We start from the raw sequence: 23,093 nt of genomic DNA on the forward strand, positions 1-23,093 counted from the left end.
TACCTACATCCCTGTTACTGGCTTCTGAAATTTGCTCCTTCTGTCCATAGACTTTTTTAGTTTTAAAAGTACTTCAATAGCTTATTTTATGCATCACTTCACCCCAACACAGCCCACAAAAGAACAAAAATCAGTAAAATGAAAATATTAAACACCAAGTCAAGAGCAAGCCATAGCCATGATGAGGGAAAGCAATAAAGTGCAAGCACTAACAAGAAACAGACTCCTACTCCTGTGAGCACTTTCTTCATTCCAGAGGAGCTGGAACAAAGACCCTTTGGAAGCTTTTGACAGTCAATGAATGTATTTGATTGAAAAACATACAGAACATCAAAAATTAGGAAGACAATTTATTACATATTATTTTCATCATATAAGTTCATTCATCTACATTTTCAGATGTACAACAAAAATAGAAAGACACTTTTATTCTACAGTAGAAAGTTTAGAACTTCTGACTGCTTTCCATACAAAGGCAAACACTGGTAAATTCCCAGTCTTCTAGTGAAACAAGCCTATCTTGACAGAAGATGCACCCATGTGTTGCCCAAGATACATTAGGAAGCACTCTGTTTCTACTTATTTGGTAAAATAAAGAAGTGTTAAATTCTCTCTTTCTTTTAGAGACATTGTTTATCTTCAAACTTAAGCCTTCGAAAATATCTAGGATTGTTCTGCTGTAGCCTGATCCTTGGCAGTTAGAACCAGCTCTGTAAGGGCTGAAAAGCTTTTTATGCTGCTTGTTTCCAGTCCCATCTTTTGTATCTAAAAAGACATAGAAGAAACATTAGGGTGTTTTAAAACATCAAAAGCTCACTAATTATTCTCCTTTAAACATTTAGCAAAGCTCATGTTCTGCCTTGCATCAATGTCAGGCAAAAAACCACACAACTGCATATACAGTAGAGAATTTGTATCCAACTTTGTTAAGTCTCTCCAATTAATGTAGTATCTTGCAGGGAAATATTTAACAGTCTTCTAGGTCAACTTGTAATTAAAGTCAGTTGGAAGTTTTCCAGTGAAACAGTAAAAGAGAAGTTTGGCTGTAAGTCTGGTTTTAATGCACTGATTTCAAACCTCAAATGAGGTTTCTGGGCAAAACTTCACAGATAAATATGGATACTTCCACAGACAGCCAACAGCATGATGATGAAAGCATTTCAATAGGCTGCCAGAGCCTGTGGTTCTAGCCTCAAACTTCTAAAGTGATGGAAAGAACTCTACAAACATAGAAGTTGCTACGAGTCATTTCTTACCCAGGAAATCTATTGCTCTCACAATTAGAAAAATACAGCCACGAGAAAACTGAAGTGAACTGAAAAACATGGAGCTATATAAAACTGGAATGAAATGACTCAGAAAAGGTGTTTGCTGCTGGAACAAGCGTGTAATGCTCACATGTACCAAAACAGCTCCTAAATGATTATGGATGGATCCATTCCACTTCATCTTAAAATTCACATTGCAGTAATCTTAGTTCATGCAACAGGAATAAAAGAACAAAACCCCAATCCCAGCCAAAACCTGCCAAGTAATTTGTGTTCGTAAGATTTATGTACTTCCACCCAAATCTTTCTCTCTGATTAAGTCTCAGATACAAGAAAAGCATCTGCTCACACACAGGCAGACTTTAGCTACTCGTTATAATGCATCAACAGCATCTGCTCATAAACAAGACTGAGGACAACTGCTTAGCAATTAGTAATAGGGACTTGCACTTCTAAGTTTGGTTACTCCTAGGTATAATGTTCAGTATGCTGAGCATAGATGATGCATATAAGAATATGCTTTTCCAATTCGATGTAGACACTGCACACATTTGCTGGAATTCATTCTTTTAAGGTTGTGTACATTGCACTGAAAGGAATTTAGTTAGGCAGCAAAAATAGGGCTTACATCTTCAAAGCTCTTAAGAAGAGATCCTTGACTATACAGCAAGCTAAGGCTGGAAAAATCCAGAGAAGGCAAACAAAAGCACAACCGTAAAAGATGTTTCCATCAGAAATCAGGAAGGTTCCTGCCCTCTGATCTGTCCACACAGAATTTGTTTTTCGTGCTTCTATGCACTATGGGTACTTGAATTTTAAGCAGAAAGATAAACTTTGCATTTGTAGAAGAAAGGACAGGAAAGCATGCATTGCCCAAATGCTACCAACAAGCACCAAGGTCTCAGGTCACCTCCGTTATACAGACAAAAATAAGATAGAAATCCTAGAACTCAAAAGTGGACCAAACAAGCTTTCAGGACCAAAACAATAAGTCAAGCTTCCCTGTCCTCCTCCTCTATCTCCCTCCCTTCCAAAAAAACAATAATAGTAGTAAACAAACCTGTTTCTCGTAACTTACTTGCTCTCCAAAATACTCAACATCTAGGGCCAGCTGCAGTCGGATTTTGTTATCATCACTCATGCCCCCATTTGTACCCACAGGGTTTGATGCTGTAGTTCTTCTGGCTTGCTTTAACCTTTTTAGACTCTCTTCCATTTTCTTAACAGAACTTAGCACATCAGATACAGTTTCATAATACCTAAATTAAGGGACATTGATGAGAAAGGAAAAGCCTGCATTTTACAGAAAAGCCTACTTGATACACGTCAGCACTCCACCTACCCTGCGAACAATGCTGTCAGGAATATTTTCACTTGCAAGGAAGAAGCTACTGATGTTTCCATCATTATCAGCTATTCAGTATTTCCATCATTAGTTCTACAGGCCAATCTGAACATTACTATTCAGTACTGAAGCCTCCTTTCATTACAACATTTCTGACCCACTCCAGATGTTTGCACTCATTAAAGAGACAAAGGAATACCATTGCTCAATTTCAAACAGCATGAATCAGTCTCTATTTACAGCACTAAGTAAAATTCCTTTTACTAAGAGGACAGAACAACAGCCTGACAAACCAAAAAATACATAGCTTTAGACAAATTTTAGATGTGTACATGTATTCATATAATGTGCAAACACACATCAGCCAGAAATTAGTTTATCTATTTTAGAAATAGATCTAAACAGGACTCTCAGGAAGCTGGCAGAAAAAGACAGAGGAACACTAAAGCCAAGTTGGAAATGGCAGAGATGGAATAAAACACCACGTTGAACATACTGGGATCCATGTTACAAGAAAGCATAGAATCAAATAAGGTAAACAAATGAACAAAAGCCTTATGGATTGAAACCCCCTGCTTAAATTGGAAGGGCATAACGACACATAAAAATAACTAACAGATACCCGGGACACCAAACTGGCCAACAAACTGCAAATTAGAGGAGCTAGGAGAGAAGTGACCAGATTGAGCTATATTCTCTAATTTGCCAAAATCTGTAATTTTCAAAAAGGCTCTCTGTGACAGTGATCAAACTAGTACTGTAACAATTAAGAAGTTGAAAGAACCTTCCTGATCTTCACTCTTAAACAGGGAGGCAACAGACAGCAGTCAAGTTTTTAAAGGGAAAATTAGGATAGGAATGGCTAAAGAAATAAGTGCTTGCTAGTGTCACAGAAACTGTTTCAAGGTACCATAGGACTAAAGTCTCGTAAAGTCTTTCTGCTTCTACTGTACTTCAAAGTTCTGTCATTTAAGCAAATTTAGTCCTCAGTTGTTTTTTTTTATCAGATTATGCTTTTCTGGCTTTCTAATTTGATTGTCACTAAGTATTGTCACAGTAGGAGATTCAATTAATTACCTGAATCTGTATTCTCAAGGAAGACACTAAAATGTTCCTCCGTTTAGGAAATACAGTTTCTTTATCTCTTCTTTAGTTAGGTAAAGATAAGACATTTTAAAAACAAACTGGTAAAAAAGTAGTAACAAAAAATCATGAAAACAGGATTCAACAGAAAATTCTCTGGATGCACATCATTAGAGGAAATCTGAAGAAATAAAACCCTGCCTAAAGAGGCATCTAAATACACAGTAGTTTTCTTTTTTCCTGTGCCCATTCGATGGACATTGTTGTTTTTAATTAAGACAAGGAATGTACTGTATGGTTCTCTTACTTTTGTGTGCTTTCAGAGAGGGCACCTTCCAACCACCCATGTATCATGGGTTGCTTCAGTCTATCTTTATATTCATTCTGCAGTCGGTAGAAAGGCTTAAGAGCACTGTCAACATAAGGTGAAGCTTTAGTTGGAACCTCCTGGTAGATGACAGAGAAATAAGGTTGGGGGGAAAAAGAACAAGTAATTTACTTTCTGAAAGTACCAACACTGAATTCTAGCACATGCATAAAATGCTAAGCCTGCACTTGTGCAAAGAGAAACACACTCCATCCATGACTAATCAATGAAGAGGTCATCATGCATAGGAAAGATACCATCACAAAAATCACTCAGTAGTGTTATATTATGTGATATAATACAGAACAAAGTTCAAAACAACTCAAGATGCACCAGCCAGCCACTCCTATATAACCAGAGCATGACCCTGAAGACACTTTCTGCTCATGTTAGTTTGGAGAAAGCTGAGCAGATTCAGTGTCCACAGCAAATCATTACATCTTTGTTAAAGGTATCTACTGCCGTGTATCACACTTCACTAAACTGAAGACATTGTTCCTTCTGCAATTATGGGAAGACGTAGCTACCCCCTGGAAGTGTTCAAGGCCAGGCTGAATGTGGCCTTCATCTGCCTGGTCTAGTGGAAGGTGCTCCTGTCCATGGCAGGGGGACTGGAACTAGATAATCTTTAAGATCCCTTCCAACCCAAACCTCCACTCTATGATTACATCGTCCTGCATACTCAATGTATTTTTCAGAAGAAGGCTCTTAGGATAACAAATATCCTAGGGACAACTGAGAGATGGTGGTAGTCCACCGATTTGCTACACAGAGTCTGCTTTCAGATAACTGAGCTAAGCAGTGCAGGGTTTCTGGTTTTGTTTGTAACCCTCCCCAAACTAAAGACGTTTTCACAGAATGACAGAAAGATCCAGGTTGGAAAAGACTCTCAGGAAGACCAAGTACAACCTATAAACCTTATCTACAAGATTCACCTTAAACCATATCCCTAAGCACTACATCCAAACAACCCTTAAACACAGCCAGGGTTGGTGACTTAACCACCTCACTGGGCAGCTCATCCCAGTGCCTGACCACTCTGTGAAAAACTTTTTCCTAATGTCCAATCTAAAGCTACCCAGCCTCAGGCCATTCCTCCTTGCTCTGTCTCTAATCACCTGCAGGAAGAGACCAGCACCAGCCTCTCCACAACATCCCTTCAGGTAGTTATAGATATCAATGAGGTCTCCCCTCACCCTCCTCTTCCCCAAACTAAACAGTCCCAGCTCCCTCAGTCAGTCCTCATAAGATTTATTCTCTAGGCCCTTCATCAGCTTTGTTGCTCTCCTCTGGACCCACTCCAGCATCTCCACATTTCACATCCTTGCCCCTCCTTCTATCTCAAGTCTGTACTCTCATCATTGCTATCTTACCTAAAATTTAAAATACCTTTTTTCCCCCCTTTAGCAATGGGGTAAACAGTAAATGATGAAGTTATCTCAAGGTATTTATTAGGTTTCTTGACTGTCAAGTAGATATGGACAAGCCTTGGGAGCTCATAAATATACTGACTGGCTAACATTCTTAGTATAGGCCTTCCTGAGATTTACTTTGCCATCTGCAACCAGCACAGACCTTATTGGTTCTCCTATATAATCTTGGAACTTCCAGTGCACTCTTCAGGTAAGTGAAGGAGGACTCACTGAGATCTTGGATAATCCTCTTATTCAAGGTAGGCACACAGGCTGATAAAGAAGTCTTCGAGTCTTCCAAGGCTCCTATTGAAGTAAAAATGCTAAATTTTAAACTGAGCTACCCTGTCCAGTGACAACATAAATTATGTGAATCCCCTCATCACCCCAATTTCACTATCTAAATGGCTGCTGGTGTCAAAACCAGGATGCTTACTGAGCAAACATGCACAGCTGTTTATAAAATATCACCAGTAATGTCAACCACTCCTCAGCCAGATAAATAGATGGAGGGAAAGAAAGAAGGGATAAGGTAACACTGCCCATGATCACAGCTTGATCAGTATCAGGAATGTAGTAAGGGGCTTGAATCAAAAGGCTCTGACCCATCAAGTCTCTCTCACATTATCTAAATTCCCTATGGAGTGACTGGAACATGCTCAATTCAAAGTTATGATTGACAACAGACCATCTACTGAGTGGGGATGTGCACAAGCTCCTCCCTCTCTTAGACATCTACCAATAATCCTGATTTAGAAGATTTAAGTGGAATTTACAGTGCAGAACTTTTGGTACTATCAAAGAGATAGGGATTGGTTCACTCACCCAGCTACAGGCTTGGCTTTAAATTACAAAAACAAAAAACCAAAAGAGACTTCATGGTTCACATGAAGAATGATCAGATTAAAACAAACCCACAGAAACCCCCCAACAAAACCAACCATACAAAAAACCACAACCAACAACAGAAAAAAAGGAGGCTCAAGTATTTAATTGCTTCTGTCCTCTGAATGTATGGCATTTAACTATGAAACTTGCCAACTCTTCTTCTTAGATGACAGATCAGGCCAGAGAGAGAAAAACTTTTTCATTGTAATTAATGAAAGTGTGTGTAAGAGTTGATTCTGTTAGGTTGGCACAGAGGATTTGGGAGAAAGAGGAGAGACTGAATTTGTCCACTAGCTTTACCTGCAATAGAAGATACATTCTTGAAGCCAATCAATTCAAGTTTTGGCTTAACCATTTCTAAGATATCAGGAATCTGGGGAAAAAAAAAAAAAAACACAAACCAAAAAAACTCAAATCCAAAAGAGATATAGCCATGCTATGAACCTAACTTAATTACTTTTTCTACATTCTTTAAGTTTCCAGTGCATTTAGAGACTTCTTCAATCTTTTCCATATTTTTACTGGATTTAAATGTAACCAGTACAAGAGAATGAATGCCTGTGCACTAACTTCCCTATCTTACTATCTTTCTTAAGGGGAAATAATTTGCTATTAACAAAATATTATCAACCCAATTACAATTTCACAAAACTAGAGAATTTCAGCTTTATTGAGCAAACAGACACAGAAGTCCTCACTACTGGAAGAAACACCACACATCTCTTTTCAAGAATCTGTATCATTAGTAAAGCACAATCACAATGATAAAACCATTTTCAACCTCAAAGACTAAACCAGTAAACACTTAAAAAAGAACATGACATTAAATACTTCACTACACTCCAAGCTGCAACAAAGGTTTTATTAGCAAAGGTAAGACTTTGGCACAGTGATGCTTTGCACTGAAAATGAAGAGAAGTTTTACTTTAAAAGTTAAGGCTAGCAGCTACTGATGGGAAAAGTACCTGGGAAATACCTCAAGTGGATTCTATGTAATTTGCTATTCCAAATACTACTTAGACTACCTATTACAGGTGATATTTTCTGTATCAGGCTACTCCAGTTTTAGCATTTAAGATTAAAAAAATATATGTTGCTTTAAAATATTTAATGTCCTTAACAATATGCCAAACAATAACATCCCAAAGATCAATAAAGATTCTCTACTGAGCAAAGTCACCAGCACGAACCTGATCTTGAAGTCTCTCCAGATCTGCAGCAACAGAGACCAACTGAGCGCTAGATATAGAAGGCAATGTCTGACTTTCTGGAGAAGACTCATTCCCTTGGTCCTCATTAGGGTTGAGGCTTAAAGAAGATTCCTTTCTAGGAACTGGCACAGACTTTTTGATTTCTTTTGTACTCTCACCGCAAATGGGCCTTACAGAGACCTGAAAGGCAGTTAAAGTTGGACAGTGTATAAAGGATTTGCAAGTTCTCACCATTACAGTGTCACACTTACAAGGGATAGCAAGTATTCCTGAATTGCACTAGAAAAGGTATTTTCAAAAGGTTTGGGTTTTTTTCCCTAAGGAGTTAGGATGATTTGGAGCAAAACCCTGTAGCAAAGGGCAGTCCAGTCCTACAGCAATTTTCACCTGTGTCATTCAAATGAATTACTGCACCAGAGGAAATGTGCAACGCCAAAAAAAAAAGTGATTGCTATTTGCTTCACAGAAACACAGTTTACCTTCATATGCTGGGGTACAAAAGTTACAACCCCTCACCCTTGTCAAACAAACTATTTCTCCCACCTCCTCAAGCTCTCTGATGTCAGCATATGCTTCACTCATCACTGAGAAAAAAGGTGCTTAAAAGGAGGTCACATATTTGTTCCAAAAAGATCTCTTATTGATCACCAAAATCATTAGCTGGTGTTCTCTTACCTCACTAACAAACACAGAGTAGCGTGCCAAAATCTGCAGACTAAGCTTCCACAGACGATGTGCTAGAAGTGGTAAAAACATCTGATCTGACCAGCACTTCAGAAGGCTCATCCAGACCATATGAGTGGCCAAAAGACAGTATGCACTGCCAGCTAGAATCAAACAGAAAAAAAGCTCAAGTTCCTAAGCACATTTTTAAACACCAGCATACTTTGTTAACTGAAGTAAATTCTTCTGATTACAGTACAGGTCTAAAGAACACACCAGATTTTTCCTTCTACTCTAATCCTTCCTGTGCATACCTCCTCATCTGCTCATAAATCAATGTATACTTTTGGGGCAGCCACCAATGCTATAAACCATTGCAAGCTTCAATGTTGCAAACAGACACCCATCTTTACATTTACATAGCTCTACAATGACTAAGAAAAATATGCCCCAATAACACAGCATAACCTTTTCATTGTCACTTAGAGCACGCCAAATGTCCATTGAATTCCTTCTTGCACTGAAGGGACAGTATCAGAAATATGTTAACAGCTGTTACCAAAAGGGGTGTTTTTATTAAGTACAGCGACACTAAAGTGGAGCATTGCCTGATGAGGAGAGGCTAAGGCGAGGTAGTGGAGTCACCATCCCTGGAGGTGTTCATGAAAAACCTGGATGAGGCACTTAGTGCCATGATCTAGTTGATTGGATAGGGCTAGGTTGGACTGGATGATCTTGGAGGTCTCTTCCAACCTGGTTGATTCTATGATTCTAAACAACTCTCATACTGACTTCTCTATAATGTATTACACTGTTTAATCAATTCATCAGAAAACAAAGCTCACAAGAATCTCTGGGATGAATGTTACTAAGCACTCTAAATAGAGAGTAACCACAGCTACTTATATCACCATTTCCTTCAAAACTGAGAAATTGTTTCTTGCAATAAAAGTTTACCTGGTGCTTCTTCTAGTGTATCTGAAAGTGATTCTTCTAAGGCCCCTGCTATTTCTCTGAATCTGAGAGATAGAAAAGTTTTGAATATCACAATTCAACAAATGCTTAAATTGATGTCTAAACATTTTTCAATGTGCTACCTATATACATATTCAGATTTCACATGTGGCTTTACTTCTGTCCAACAACTGGGATATAAACCAGACCAACATTCAAATACTCGAAAGAGATCCTTGGACACTCCAGATGCAGAAAACAAGCTTATACTTTGGAAAAATAATTAAAGTCATGGTTGCAAACATTATCAAAATGGTAACTCACAAAGTGTCAAGTTGTCACTTTTGAGGAAGGAAGTTTTTTGTTACTGTTTTTAAACTAAAAGCCAACCCATTGCCTCATACTTGCTTTAGCTGACCTTCAGATATGTCATGTGACACTGGAGGCTTCAGCTTTCTAGGTGTTTGTTAACAAACTGCAGCATAAGGTTCTGCAAACAATTCTGTACATGATAAAAATCAATAGTTCCTCACAGAATACTTTGACCTTTAAAAAAAAAAAGCCCTTTTTTTTTTTCCAAATCCCATCTCCTCAGATTTTTTAGCTGTAACAGCAAAGTTAACATTATAACCTCTGATACTTTTCCGTATTTAAAGCTCCTTGGATAACCAACACAGCATTTCTCTCATCTAAAAAATGTCAGGAAAGGGCTGCAGGAATTTTTTTTTAAACCAGGTTTTCCATTTAAATGCTCAAATGAAGCTATAATTTTGAGCTCCCCTGTAGAGCTCCCCTACAGGAAGTTTTACTTTTATCAGTTTCCTCTTCATTGCTTTTATGTACATTTTTTTAACTAAGTCTTTCTATTAAACTTACTCATTAAGAGGAGCCCTATAGCTTTGCAAAGTCCCTTAACTATCACTACCACATTAGAACCAGGGCCCACCTAGTTCAAACTGCTCATGGACTAAACACATGTTTAGTAACTAAATGTGCTTTAGAAACACTTGAAAAATAGTTTCAGAACCTCATTCCTGCCTATGCACAACTTCCACCATCAGAGCAGCGTTCTAAAGTCTTATGGTGAGAAGGATTAAAGAATGTAATCAAATTTTTAAACAGTGACAATTTTTGATTAATGTTTCTTACATAGGAAAAAGAATTTCCCCAACATGGGGTTTGTGACAGCTCCACAATCAGTTGCACTGAATGGCAAAGAAGAGAGTTACAGGAGCTATTTGTAACAGCTCTGCTACAGGAGAAATGCCTGTACAGTCATCTGTTCCTCAAAGGATCGTTTTAAAGGCTTTAGTGAAGACTGAATTTTCTGGATACTTTCTGTAACTGAAAAACAAAAAAAATCCAGCAATTCTAACTATAAATGCCATAGTGTGAGTTAATATTTACATCAACAAAAATTCAGTATGACTTAAGGATATTATTAACCTACTCCAAAAAAAAAAAACAGGTTTTCTTGATATATAGAATGAATATGTTGCATTGTTTTCACAGCTTTGCACTAAAGAATTCACAGGCACTTCTGAAAGTATCAGATACTGTGAGAAAATAAACAGCTGCTGTTATGTTGTTATCCAACCATTTACTGAAAAAGTGAGTTATTTATTTGTATGGTAATCTCAGGTTAACAGGAAATGAATGTTTTGGATCTTTTTGTTTTTAATCAATCAGAGCTCAAAATACTTAATAGTGAAGAACATTTCTGAACAGGAAGAACATGCTGAAGCTACATTTCCATTTCATGAGCAACAAAGTTTGATGAAGTGGTCAATTATTAGGAAAGTTGTACCTCAAAAAAGGGCAGATTCACAGACCTATTAATGGTATACATCTGTTAAAAGGTTCATAATCCCATAGACAGCTTTAGTCTGTGCACTCAGCATTGCTATAGTGAGTACTCCTGCCTTTTACCTTCAGTCAGCACAAATATTTGTACAGTTTTGGAGACTGGAGCAGAATGGTAGCCTTTTTTGCCCTGGGTAACAGACCCTCCTATCTGGTCACCACACAGCTGCGTGAACAGATGTGCAAGCAAAAACCAATGAAACCAGGATGTCAGAGTCTAGGACTACCATTTTACAAATCACAGTGAACCACTAAAACCTTGCTCCCAGATCCTGTCACTTTATCTTCAACTAGCTTCAACATTCATAAGATTCCTGTGATTTTGCTAAATTGTTGAAAGATTTATCAACCAGTTACTTGACTTAGTGATTAAATTCTTAGTTTGACTTCTGCTCTGATCTACTGGCAAGTGAAACTTCAAACAGTGAGAACTGGCCCTAAGCCAGATCATCTTGCTGTCACCGAACACTGCTTTTAAGAGGGAACAAAAAATGCAGACTAACCTTATTTGAAAATATACAGGTAAATTCCATTTGTTGTTAAAGCTGTGATAAGAGGGATGAGACCTTAACCGTTTCACACTGGCCTGGGAGCCACATTGTCGTTCAAACTTCCGTACGAAATCCATACTAGTAGTGTACTTCTGCAAATAGAGAAGGAGCCTTCTGATCATGCACAGGGTCCCAGCAAACAAGGAAGGCCACCACTGATCCAGCAGAACTGTGGTATCAGACCGACTGGGCACTGACACTGCCCCATCACCTAATCATACAAGGCGAAAATCCTGGATTGCAGTGAAACCCAAACCAATTAATTAGTAGGGTTTGTTAATAAAGCTAGTGCAAGACTATTCTAAAACCCATAAAACTGTGCAAGTACCCTGAAGGTACCACCATCCCTGGAGGTATTTAAAAGGCACAGAGATGCAGTGCTAAGGGACATGGTTTAGCAACAGACTTGGTACAGTGAGATAATCACAGAATTAACCAGGCTGGAAAAAAACCTTTGAGATCATTGAGTCCAACCTATCACCTAACACCATCTAATTACTAAACCATGACAAGTGCCTCATCCAGCCTCCATTTAAACACCTCCAGGGATGGTGATGCAACCACCTCAATGGGCAATCACTTTATGTGAAGAACTTCTTTCTAACATCAAGCCTAAATCTGCCCTGGCACAGTTCGTTAGTCTAGATGACCTTAAAGGTCTCTTCCAACTGGAATGATTCTGTGATTCAGTGAACAAGCAGAACTGTACAGATGCACCAGTATTTCGAAGCTGAATCACTAGAATGGAACAATGATTCACAGTACTAAGAACTGCGGGCACACAAGAGAAATAACTCAGGGACAAACCTGTGCTAGAGCATGACTCTTAAATTCTTATGTGTATGTTGAAGGAATCAGAAATGGAAAAAACCCAAAATCAATTACCTCATGAAATACATCTGGGTTTCCAGGGTTAAACAGTGACGGCAATTTCTCTTCTAAACCACGTACTATTTCTGGCCACACCGAATTCACTAGGAAGTCATATCCAGGCACAATATCAGCTTTTTCACTGAAATAAAATTGCAATTATTCTGTGATTATCCTTTACCACCAGGCTTCTGTTTGGATGTAGGGATAACTAAAGACGGGCACTGCATTACACAAAACATAATTTAAGTAGGTGCGCTAATTCCCTCAAACTCTTTTTCCTCTGAGGTTTCTTACCTGATCCCACAGTCTCAAATGCAAGGTCTTTTTTTCTAAGAATCTATCAGTTATGTATTTGCAAAAGCATTCTAGAAAACTGTACATTTCATCAGAGAACTCCTATTCTTACTTATATATTTCAAATTTTAATAGCTCCACACTTCAGAGAGGTACACCAAGTAGGAGGACTGACTACTGCAATGGAAAGAAACAGAACTTTTCCAAGCTGTATTTATACACAATATTGTGCTTCAAAGCAGAAGACTAAAAGCTACCTAGATTATGAAAAGTCATAAATTGAAAGCAGAACAGATACAAGCACTTAATTCCAGTTCATTATAGCACAGTACAAAGTAGAAACATTCCATTATTAAGACAAAAGATTTAAAGTTTTTGAGGAATTAAAAGAACTGAAATGTTAGTAAAACTTAGGAGTCACAAAAAGCTCAGCAATGGATGACTAATTAGAAAAGTAATTCTGCAGTCCCTAAGGGCTACATTCATAGTTCTGCTAATTACAGCAGTCTACTGCATTAACCAGTCTGCAAACAGATGAATAAAAGGATACAATTCAGTAGACTTGAAATATTTAAACTCAAACCAAGCATTTTAATTGCATAAGGAATTAAGTACCTTCCGGAGAATACAGTGGAAGCACACATTATTTAAACCTGGAGTTCTAGTACCTACATTAAATCAGCAAAACCTCTTGGAACCTTCTCCACTCTTCTAATGTGCACTAACAACCCAGTAATTTTAAACACATATATTTCAAAGGCTCTATTATGCCCTTTTTCTTGGATGAATTGTACAGTAGTATTTCACAGACTCAAAAAAAAAAAGAGGTATCCAACACATTAAGAACAGTACTCAACTGTACTACTGAAATACAGGATTTTCTTTTCATCCTCTGAAGGCCTGGACTGCAGGACCAAAAAAGTTTATTCACTCTTTTGTTTGAGAAACACAGACATCAGAAAGAAACCAAACTTGACCATGAATCTTCAGGAAAGGCCACAGAAGTAATTTTTGTACATGGAACTTAATTATGCAAATAATTTAATAGTAGGTGAGGCTTGCTGTAAACTGGCTGCAACTAAAAGAAACCCCAAGATATTTACCTTGAAATAGCTCCGCCTGTTACTTCACGCAAGAGACGACAGTGATGAGGAACAAATTCCAACAGTCTATTGTACATAGCCTGGAGGCCATTAGGATGAGATTGAACATATTGTTCCACAATGACCTACCAGGAAGAATTCAGAATAGTGAACAACTACTGTAAGGCAGGACTCACAGTCTACTCACTCAAAGCTCCTAACATTATAACCTCAAACACTGGAATAGTGCATTACTTCTCTTATACAAGAGTTTCCAAGTATAACTTGCCAACTGGCATTATTACTTCCCTTAACGCAGCATTAACTGACAAGAGTGACCCCAGGAATGAGAATGAGCTCTTTGCTTTTAAAATAGTAGTTATTGTGCCTAGTTCCCAAGCCAGTGAATCTCTCATTGTCACCTGACAGTCTGTGAAGTTATAAAAGTGACTGGCAAAAGCTAGTGAAACCTCAGAATAAAATAAAACAAATATTCTAAATGTAGATGTTGTTGGTCCAATCCCAAAGACAGGTAAGCCAATAGCTAAGAAACTTCTGTGACAGTGCTAAGCTTTTAACACAGCTTTAAAGCAGTTTGTCTAGACAGTATCTCAGTCAATAAAAACGGGATAAACTCTGTTATAAAGAGAAGGTGGACAACAGTTGGGCAATATAGGAGAAGAGCAATAGCTTCTGTTTCTTGGTATTCTTCCATCTCTCAGAACACTTTTGTGCAGAAGGGGGAAGAGCACAGACACAGCAAAAACTGAGATAGGAAGACAACCTGACCCTCAATGTAGCATTTGCCACAGAATTAGCAAGCATCCAAAGGAATTTTCTCCATAGGTGGAGAGGTCTTTGACTTCCTGCCCCATCCAAAGCTGAGTTTACTTTTCAAATTTGTATGTGTACAGATTTAAACCAGAATAATTTAACATATTTCCTTCCCAAGAGTAGAAAAGAAATATCCCACTGATAATGACACGCAGCTCAGGTGTTATCAGATGGTAATAATTCCATCTCCTCTTGGCTGCTGAACACATTAGTGAGTGAAAAAAAGTAATCTGTTTTCTCCTCCTTGATTTAGAAGAACAACTTCATTGATGGTTATACAGATTAACTCTTCACTTGCCTTGTTTGGTAATACCATGGCAAATGGCTACTACATGAAAAAAGGAAGCAAACACTGCAGACTATCAAAGACCTTTATAAAATGAATTCTTAGATTTTTACTTTAAGTTTTAAAGTAGAATTACCATAACTGTAGGCTCTTAGATTTTTGATTCCTTGCTCCAAGAAAAATGCAAGTAAGAAAGAGTACCAGTTGGATATAACCTGAAGTTGGTGACAGGTAAACAGAGAATTCCTTCACACTGTTTTCTCAAATAGCAAACAAAAACTGACGCTGTGCTGGGACTCAGGTTGCCTGCTCTCTCCACATACACATTTTGAAGCTACTAATGAAAGTTGGAAGTTAACAGGAAAAATTGCAAATTAATTACTTTTCTTATGAATCTTAATTTTATCTTACCTCATCTATGTAAGGTTTTACAAGCACTTGTCCAACTAGTGCCTCTGCATCTCGTGTTTTGTCAATTGTTGCGTAAGTGCGAAGACAGTGACGTATTATATCAACATTGGAAGTCTGAAGGCCTTCCAAGAGCAGCCCCTCCAGAGACTGCTGCAACATAGCTGTTATTCCAGCTATACGCTAGGAAAACAAGCAAAGCACAGTAATAGAAAAAAACCCAAACAGTCAAAAACCAAATCCTTGCTGTCATTGCCCAAGTAAATTCTTCCATAAATACTTCAGCTTTCCATCTTCATTTGAAAGGTGCACAAGTTCTGGTGATTGTCAGCACTATGTTTTGATAATTGTCAGCATTAAACAAATATTAACACAAACTGCTTCAGTCAACAGATGTTCTTCCTTTTGCTATTTTTTCTGATCTCCTGCTCTTTCACTAGATCCAACTCATTGTTACACTATCTGCAGATACACTCCTGGCCCAAGACGGTCCTTTATGATTCGTAATTGAACCAAGTTCAGCAACGCACATTGATGTAGCCACAGCTGAACTACTAATTTAATCAGTCAAATGTCCTTCGTGCCATTCTGCATTCTGTACTGTGTCCATCCATTCTGAAATGATTTCACAGAATTTGCTCTGAACATGCAAACTCAGTAACCAAACCGCTAACCAGGCATGAAACCCTTAGTTAGCAACAACAGTTACAGGACAGAAGTCCTGGTGAGCATTATTAAGAAAACACACAATAAGGTAGTAAATATTCTCCCACCGTGAAAACTACTCTGTTGCTTGTGCCTACTCCTATCACTATCCACGTCTGATAATTAGTGACCAGAAGAGTCTTGTAAACTGTCCATTAATCCACATGGTACTATGGAAATCTTGACCTGAAACATGCCTATATTGCTGATAGGCATACGTGGATAGTGAAAAACTGGAACTATGAACTACCTCACTAGCTTAAAAGGAGAATGACAACTCCATGCTAATCAGTTTAAAGCACTACCCCACCTCCATATTCATGTCTACCTTTAAGGAACAGTTTTTCATTTATTCTCTCTCCAAGAGAGGGAACAAAAGAATCAAAACCCACCGAAACATCAATTAATATTTTTCAAGTAGACAGTTACTACAAACAGGTTATTAGGAAGATTAGCATGTCAGCCTGAATAGCCAGTTAGGTAATAAATTTCAGCAAAAGACAAACTGAAATATATTCAAGCAGCCACTCCATATGCACATTCCATTTATATCTGTTCTGTACCCTAACAAAACCAACATAATTGTCAGGAAACAGGCCTCAGTAAGTAAACTGCAACATACACTACCATGACAAAATGTTTGTTGCATTTCCTATTCTATGTAGTTTATCTTAAGGAAGTTAGCAAACAAAGCATAAACTAGAAGCAATGTTTCTAGTCAACTGATAAAAATGATCACTTGAAATCCATCCTCTCTCACAAACTAATTCAATAAAACTGTGAAAACAGGCACCTGTCTGCCAAGTATCCTGGTTTTGCTTGGTCCTACAAGTGTTAAGCCAGCCATCATGCAACACTTACTGGTCTCACTTTGTCCAAAAGGGGCATTCCTTTGCTTTGCACTGCATGAAATTGTAGTTGATTAAATTCTGTGGCAATTCTTTCTAAAACTTGTCCAGTTAAAAGTGGGCTAAAAGACAGAAGATAGAAAATATGTAGTTAGGTTCTTTCAAACCAACTTACTCTGGTTTAATCTAAATCTGTGGAACTTTGATAGGTACCACTACCATTACTGCAATCACACAATAAATCTGGCACAGGCTACATCAGACTTGCTCTGAAGATACAAAACCACAAAGTGGATGAAGCAGAAGCTGAAAGGGACATAAGATCTTACCTTAGCAGTATGAAACACTGTTTTCCATATGGCAGTGCTGTTTGCTGTCACATGAAAAGTCAGTCTTACAGAGTTCAGAAACTGCAGAAAGTGCTATTCACTGTTCAGTTTGTTGCTTGCTTCCCCCTTCTGTACTGTGGTAGAACTAATGATAGCCATCCCTAGAGAAACAGCCCTAATCTCCTCAGGTCCACAGTCCCAATAATTAGCTGAATTTTCAGTCACTCAAGTACAATCTTTCTTCCAAATGTAATTCTGCAAAGTGTCTCACTCTGACTGAAAACATCTACAGATGCTTTGTCCCTCTAGATACCAACCTATTCTTCTATCTGCTGTCTACTCTATCTCCTCAAACATGGTCACGTGATCCAGCATACTAAACTGAAGAGAGAGTCTCATGTTCAAAAAGGCTCATGAAAATGCCTTCTTTTAATCCAACAAGTTGCACTTGCATCCCAGTCAAATATTTCAGTGATGTGGCTGGTGCATTAGTTTGAAATCTGGTTGAAAGACAACTTCCAACCCTCAGCAAAAGCAGATGATGACACTTCCCATGAAAACAGAAATTAGGGACATGACTGGAATTTGCACAAACCTTCCTTGTACCAGAAATACAACATGTGGCTTTCCTGCCTTAAGATTATTTTTGCAGTCCTTTCAGTTGTATGTGAGCGAAGAAAACAATTAAAGTTATTTCTCACTTTGCCTCCAAATGATACTGGAATAAACTGCACTGTAAAGAGTATTTCAGACATGACAGGATGAGTGACTTCCAAGAAAACAAAATAAAAAAATTATTGCTTGCAAACTTCAAGAAAGCATATTTACTTTGGAGACTGAGTTACATGTTCTGTGAGCAACCAGTTTGCAGAAGATTAAAACTGAGAAAATAGTTTCTTCAGTTACATTTCTAAAGAGTATCATGAAACTAAGCCAGCTCCATCACTTACAAACAAAACTGAACGTTACATGTTTTTCTTACCTGTTTCCCTCTAATGAGGACAATTCTTTAGTTCCTTGGGAATGCAGAATCTTCTCAATTCTCTCAACAGACTGAATAACATGAATCAGCCTCAAAACACACATCTGTAATTAAAGAAACATTTTGCACATGTGACCGCAATGCCAATCTACGTAACCTAGGCAGTCTGACAATACTTTGATGTTTTGATGGTGTTTTTTTAATCCACCTTACTACTTAGGTCTCAGCTGAAGTACTGCTCACATACATCTGCAAAATCCCACAAAAAAAGTTTGTCACAGATGTAGAATAGCTGTTCAAATTCCCAATTCTTTTCCAAGTTAAGCACAGAGACAAATGTTAGTGTCTCTTCCACTTAAAAATTAAACTCCTGTATTTCAACTACGTTCATAATAAGCAGGTTTATGTACTACTACCATCAGAAACAAGAGCATGATGTGAAAAAAGCCAGCCAAATATATATTTTTGGCAAATAGGTTAAAATAAAGGTTTATGACCAACTAGACATTGTAAAAAACAATGTCTGCCAACTTAAATGTCAGTAATAAATTTATAAGTATAAAATTTGCAGTGTACATCACAGAATCATTTAGGTTGGAAAACACCTTCAAGATCATCAAATCCAAGCATCAACCCTCTTACCAAGGCCACCACTACGTGGCTTTTAAACAATTCAAGGGATGGTGACTCAACCACCCCCCTGGGCTGCCTGTTCCACTGCCTGACAACCCTTTCAATGAAAAAAACATTTCCAAATGTCCATCTGAAACCTCTGCTGGTGCAGCCTGTGGATATTCCCACTTGTTCTATCACTAGTTACTTGGGAATACGCTCACCCCACAACAACCTCTCTTCAGGCGGTTGTAGAGAACCAGCCTGCTCTAGGGTAGGGTGTCTCTGCCCATGGCAGGGGGGCTGGAACTAGATGATCCTTGTGGTCCTTTCCAACCCTGACTGATTTTATGGTAAGATCTAGATGGCCTGGAATTCCTAAATTTTTTTTTTTCTGGGTTGATGGCAAAAAAAAAGTCATCCTAAGGAGGATTTTTTTCAAGGTAATAATTTATCTGATTTACCTTTTTTCTTCTAATATCTTCTTGTTTAGTCATCCGGTCATCTACAGCTTGAATCCCCTCACTGACACATGACTTCAGACTCTGCAAGAAAGAAAGTCAGGATGTAAAGCTGGCCGCCCAGTCAGGTTCAAAAAAATCTGAACTCAAAAATGTAAAATTAAAACGGGAGACAAATTAATAATCTAAGACCAATGCAACCTACAGTACATTAACTGCCCTCTACATGAAAGCCAGAAATATGACTAACTCAATGAAAAATTATAACCTGCTCCTTAAGTACAGCAATCACAAGTGCCATTACTTCAACCAGAAGCATTTTTTAGTATCTTTCAGAGAACAAAGCACTTTTCACCCAGAAATAGGCAATAAACCCAATGTGCTTTTAGGTCTTGAAATAGAAGTTAGAAATAAGATTTAAGTATCATTTTTACATAAAAATATTTCTATGCTGAATGAACCTATTTTATGTTTAGACACCAAGGTTGTGATATTTTTAAAGGCACACTTATGCAGCAAACACTTCTTTTGAATAGGCTACTAGGATCATCAAAAATTGCCCTTTGCTAACTACCAAGTCACTGTGGAAGACTCACAGTGAGATCACAGAATCAACCAGGTTAGAAGAGACCTCCAAGATCATCCAGTCCAACCTATCCACCTTCCAGAGGGTTGATCTTTTATGGTTAAACCACACAACTGATCTAAAATTCCTGTAATGAGACTGTGGTGCATCTGAATTATTTGCTACAACAACTGAGTTACTCAGATATTAAAACAGTTTCAATATTTCACCACAGATGTGTCCATTCCTTCATCATATTTAGGGAATCCTTTCCCTTGGCTGAAAGGTACTACAAACAAACAAAAAGTACATTTACCGCTACTACAAGTAGTTGAAAATAAAAAGCCTCTTCCTACTACTACTCTAAGTCACCAACTTTCAAAGAGAAGTTTATTACAGCAATTATTAACATGAGTAAAAGATATTCTATAGGTCACACAAAAGTGAGCTAAGTTTACTAAACTGCTTATGAGTGTTTTGAGCATACCATCACTTCTTCCTTTAGCTGTCCCAAGGGTACTGAAAGCTGATTAAGTGCCTTGTCCATTCCAACCTAAAGCAAATACCATGAAGAGTAAGTTCATGTGTGAATTACTGGCAAGACCTAACATTTTACAGATACTAGAAGACAAACTAAGAAAGGTGCCTCCCATTTACAGTCTCATTTTAAATGTCATGCAAAAATGTGTCACCTCAAATTCAGGCATGAACATATCAGACTGTTTGTCACACAAAGCCAAAAATTAAAGAGCTTTGACCTATGGAAATTTTTCTCCTCCCATAAATGTTGAATGTCAGTCTTTGAACCTGTGCAATTGAAACCTGAAGTGAAGCAAATGCAGGAAGAAACAAAACATTTTAATACGAAAATTATTACAGTTTGATGGTATAGTAAGCTTAAGGATTCCTACAAGAATCCTTCAGAATGCCCTTATTTGTATCATTATTATTCTAATGATTTACTTCCTTCACTGTGACAACTACTCATTAAAAAAAAAAGCATACTTTGAGTCTAATTTCATAATCAGTTATTTTTCCAAGACAAAGAACATACATCTAAAACATTTATTACAGGCCAACTACAATTTTGTACAGTAACTAGTTTCTACAGAAATGGTCTTCCAGTTTCTCTGTAAAATGGGTCACACTTTCAAGATTTCTTGGATCCAACAATGCCAAAATAAAGTCATATATTTTTCATGTGAAAAATAACAATCTTACCAAACTACATGAAGTCTGAAGTACACAGTATAACTTAATAACACTTACTAGATTTGTTGAGAGATTAACAAAATCTGCATAGTCCTTATTTATGAGTTCTACCATAGCAGTTTTAAGGAGTTTGTAATAGAGCTCCAGATCCTCTCTGAGCTCTTCCAACTGCACACGTTTCCTGCAGTCTGATACAAAGTGATCAACATCAAAATCTGGCTGAAAATTAAACAAGGAAGAGAGAAGTATGTAAATAAAAAGTTCAAACCAGGAACACACCCTTCCCCTTATTCCTCGAAGTATTCCACATGCCAGTGAGCTCACCAAACTAAAGCTCTAAGGCCAAAAAGGCTACTTAACAGAGCAGTTTCCAACGTTCCAAAGCCTTGGTCTTTAACCTCGAAAGCACACAAAGTCGTGGGTTAGAGTAACTAACAGACTAAGTCTCCAAAACATAGGGCTGTATATTCCCTGTGTACACCTTAAATATATATATATTTAAAAAAATCAATCAGAAGTTGCAATATAGTATTAAGAGCTACTTTAAATTCTCCAAGAAACGAGGCCTGAACGTCAGTCTCTCTGCAACCTGGCTTCAAAGCACGCAGAGTATGACTGGCAGGAAAGACGACTCAGGTCTGTTTAAAGGGGTGAGCTGCAGCAGCTGGCCCCGGCCCGGGACGGCGTCACTCCAATCACCCAGCTGCAAGCCTGCTCACTGTCTACCCCGGGGCAGGCCTCCCTTCTCCGCTCCGCCGCTCAGACTCCGTTTTAGTCCCAGCAGATCTGCACAACCCCCCCTTTTGACCCCTGCCGTAGAGAAGCGAGCCGCCTGGCTCTGCAAGTGGACCGGATCCCCCTTTTCAGTGACACTACTGCCGCCACTCCCCTCCACAGGAGGCCACTCAGGCCCACAGCGCCCTAACTGCCTCACTGCCTCGGCAGCCCGCACTCACCTTCATGAACTCGTCCTTGTCAAAGCAGAGGTTCTCGGGGCCTCGCGGCAGGTTCATCTTCCTCGCTTCCATGGCCGGCCGCGGCTCGCCAGCAGCAACGCGGCGCCACCGGCCCACCGCCTCCGCCAGCACAGCAGCAGCCAGCAGCGCCGGGCTAGGGCAGAGCGTGTGCGAGCGGCGCCACGGCCGCCTGCTGCCGCGGCAGCGCCCCCTACAGGGCTCCGAGCGGCACTGCAGGAGGCAGCAGGCCGAGGGGAGCCCGGGGCGGCTCAAGATGGCGTGCAGGAGTAGCTATCGAGGCTTGCGTGGCTCGCCGGCCTGCTGAGCGCAGGCCTGCAAAGCTGGGCGACCCAGGCTCTTCAGGGGAGTGTCCCTAGTTCCTATCATTCTGTGAAGTCAGAGGAGGTGGACTGGGCTCTTCAAGTAGCTGCTTTGTGCTCTGTGGAGGGCTGCCAGCACAGAAAACTGACCCAGCAACGTGAAGCTGCAGGGGCTGGCTCTTAGGCCTGTGTCACAAGCCGTGGAGACCCGCGGCTGTGGAGGTGGGAAGGGAATCCAAAGGATGGTACAGTGCAGCCTCCCACACCTGAGCAGGGTCACCCAGAGGTGGAGGCCCAAGGCCATGTACCCTTAGGGTTTGGGTATCACCAGGATTGAAGGCCCCACAGCTCTTCTAGGCAAGCTGTGCCTGGATCTGACTGCTATTAACAGCCATAAAAGCTTTTCCTTGTGTTTAAATGGATTGCAATTTGCACCCAGATGGTCCTGAGTAATAGGAATTGAGTCAGAGCATAATTTACCCTCCTCCATCCTTCTGCTTTTCAGCGCTCTTCTGTTACAGTCCTGTCTCCAAATCTTTTGTTCAAGGTTGCTTATGCCTAAGCAAAGACAAATTTAGCTCTAGAAAGGCTCCCTGCTGTCACTTGCATTTCTGTTTGCCACCTCAGGATGGAAGACAGCAAATGATCTTGTTCCTTGCACACACATCGTAGGGATTTAATTTTAGCTCTGCAAGCTCAAATAAGGAATGAGTGTAGTGCT

At 39.1% G+C, this 23,093-nt stretch overlaps 1 protein-coding gene across 3 annotated transcripts; it reads right to left on the reverse strand.

Annotated features, from left to right (window-relative positions):
- Positions 1-337: 337 nt before the first annotated feature.
- Positions 338-22,242, reverse strand: COG2 (component of oligomeric golgi complex 2). 3 transcript variants are annotated; one of them, XM_064158500.1, is made up of 18 exons: positions 22,053-22,242; positions 21,154-21,315; positions 20,372-20,437; positions 19,323-19,403; positions 18,247-18,350; positions 16,949-17,057; positions 15,386-15,565; positions 13,876-14,000; positions 12,491-12,617; positions 11,558-11,697; positions 9,195-9,256; positions 8,250-8,401; positions 7,554-7,754; positions 6,664-6,736; positions 5,639-5,781; positions 4,004-4,143; positions 2,329-2,527; positions 338-765 (listed from the first exon to the last, which is right to left on the reverse strand). In XM_064158500.1, the coding sequence occupies exons 1-18, from the start codon at positions 22,122-22,124 to the stop codon at positions 664-666; spliced, it is 2,238 nt and encodes a 745-aa protein (XP_064014570.1). In that variant the 5' UTR covers positions 22,125-22,242; the 3' UTR covers positions 338-663. The 3 variants fall into 3 exon arrangements, with proteins under 3 accessions (XP_064014570.1, XP_064014571.1, XP_064014572.1); XM_064158501.1 differs by having other exon boundaries at positions 2,347-2,527; positions 22,053-22,239; XM_064158502.1 differs by lacking the exon at positions 22,053-22,242 and adding an exon at positions 21,421-21,697.
- Between the last annotated feature and the right edge of the window lie 851 nt (positions 22,243-23,093).

This window comes from Pogoniulus pusillus, chromosome 18, assembly GCF_015220805.1.
Source record: "Pogoniulus pusillus isolate bPogPus1 chromosome 18, bPogPus1.pri, whole genome shotgun sequence".
NCBI lineage: Eukaryota > Metazoa > Chordata > Aves > Piciformes > Lybiidae > Pogoniulus > Pogoniulus pusillus.

Excerpts from the sequence above, each read along its gene's own strand:
- COG2 (XM_064158500.1), bottom strand. The coding sequence starts at position 22,124 with ATGGAAGCGAGGAAGATGAACCTGCCGCGAGGCCCCGAGAACCTCTGC. Across the intron at positions 18,351-19,322 it reads AAGATATTAGAAGAAAAAAG|ATGTGTGTTTTGAGGCTGAT; the intron begins GTAAATCAGATA and ends CTTTAATTACAG. Across the intron at positions 9,257-11,557 it reads CCTGTATATTTTCAAATAAG|ATTCAGAGAAATAGCAGGGG; the intron begins GTTAGTCTGCAT and ends TCTATCTCTCAG.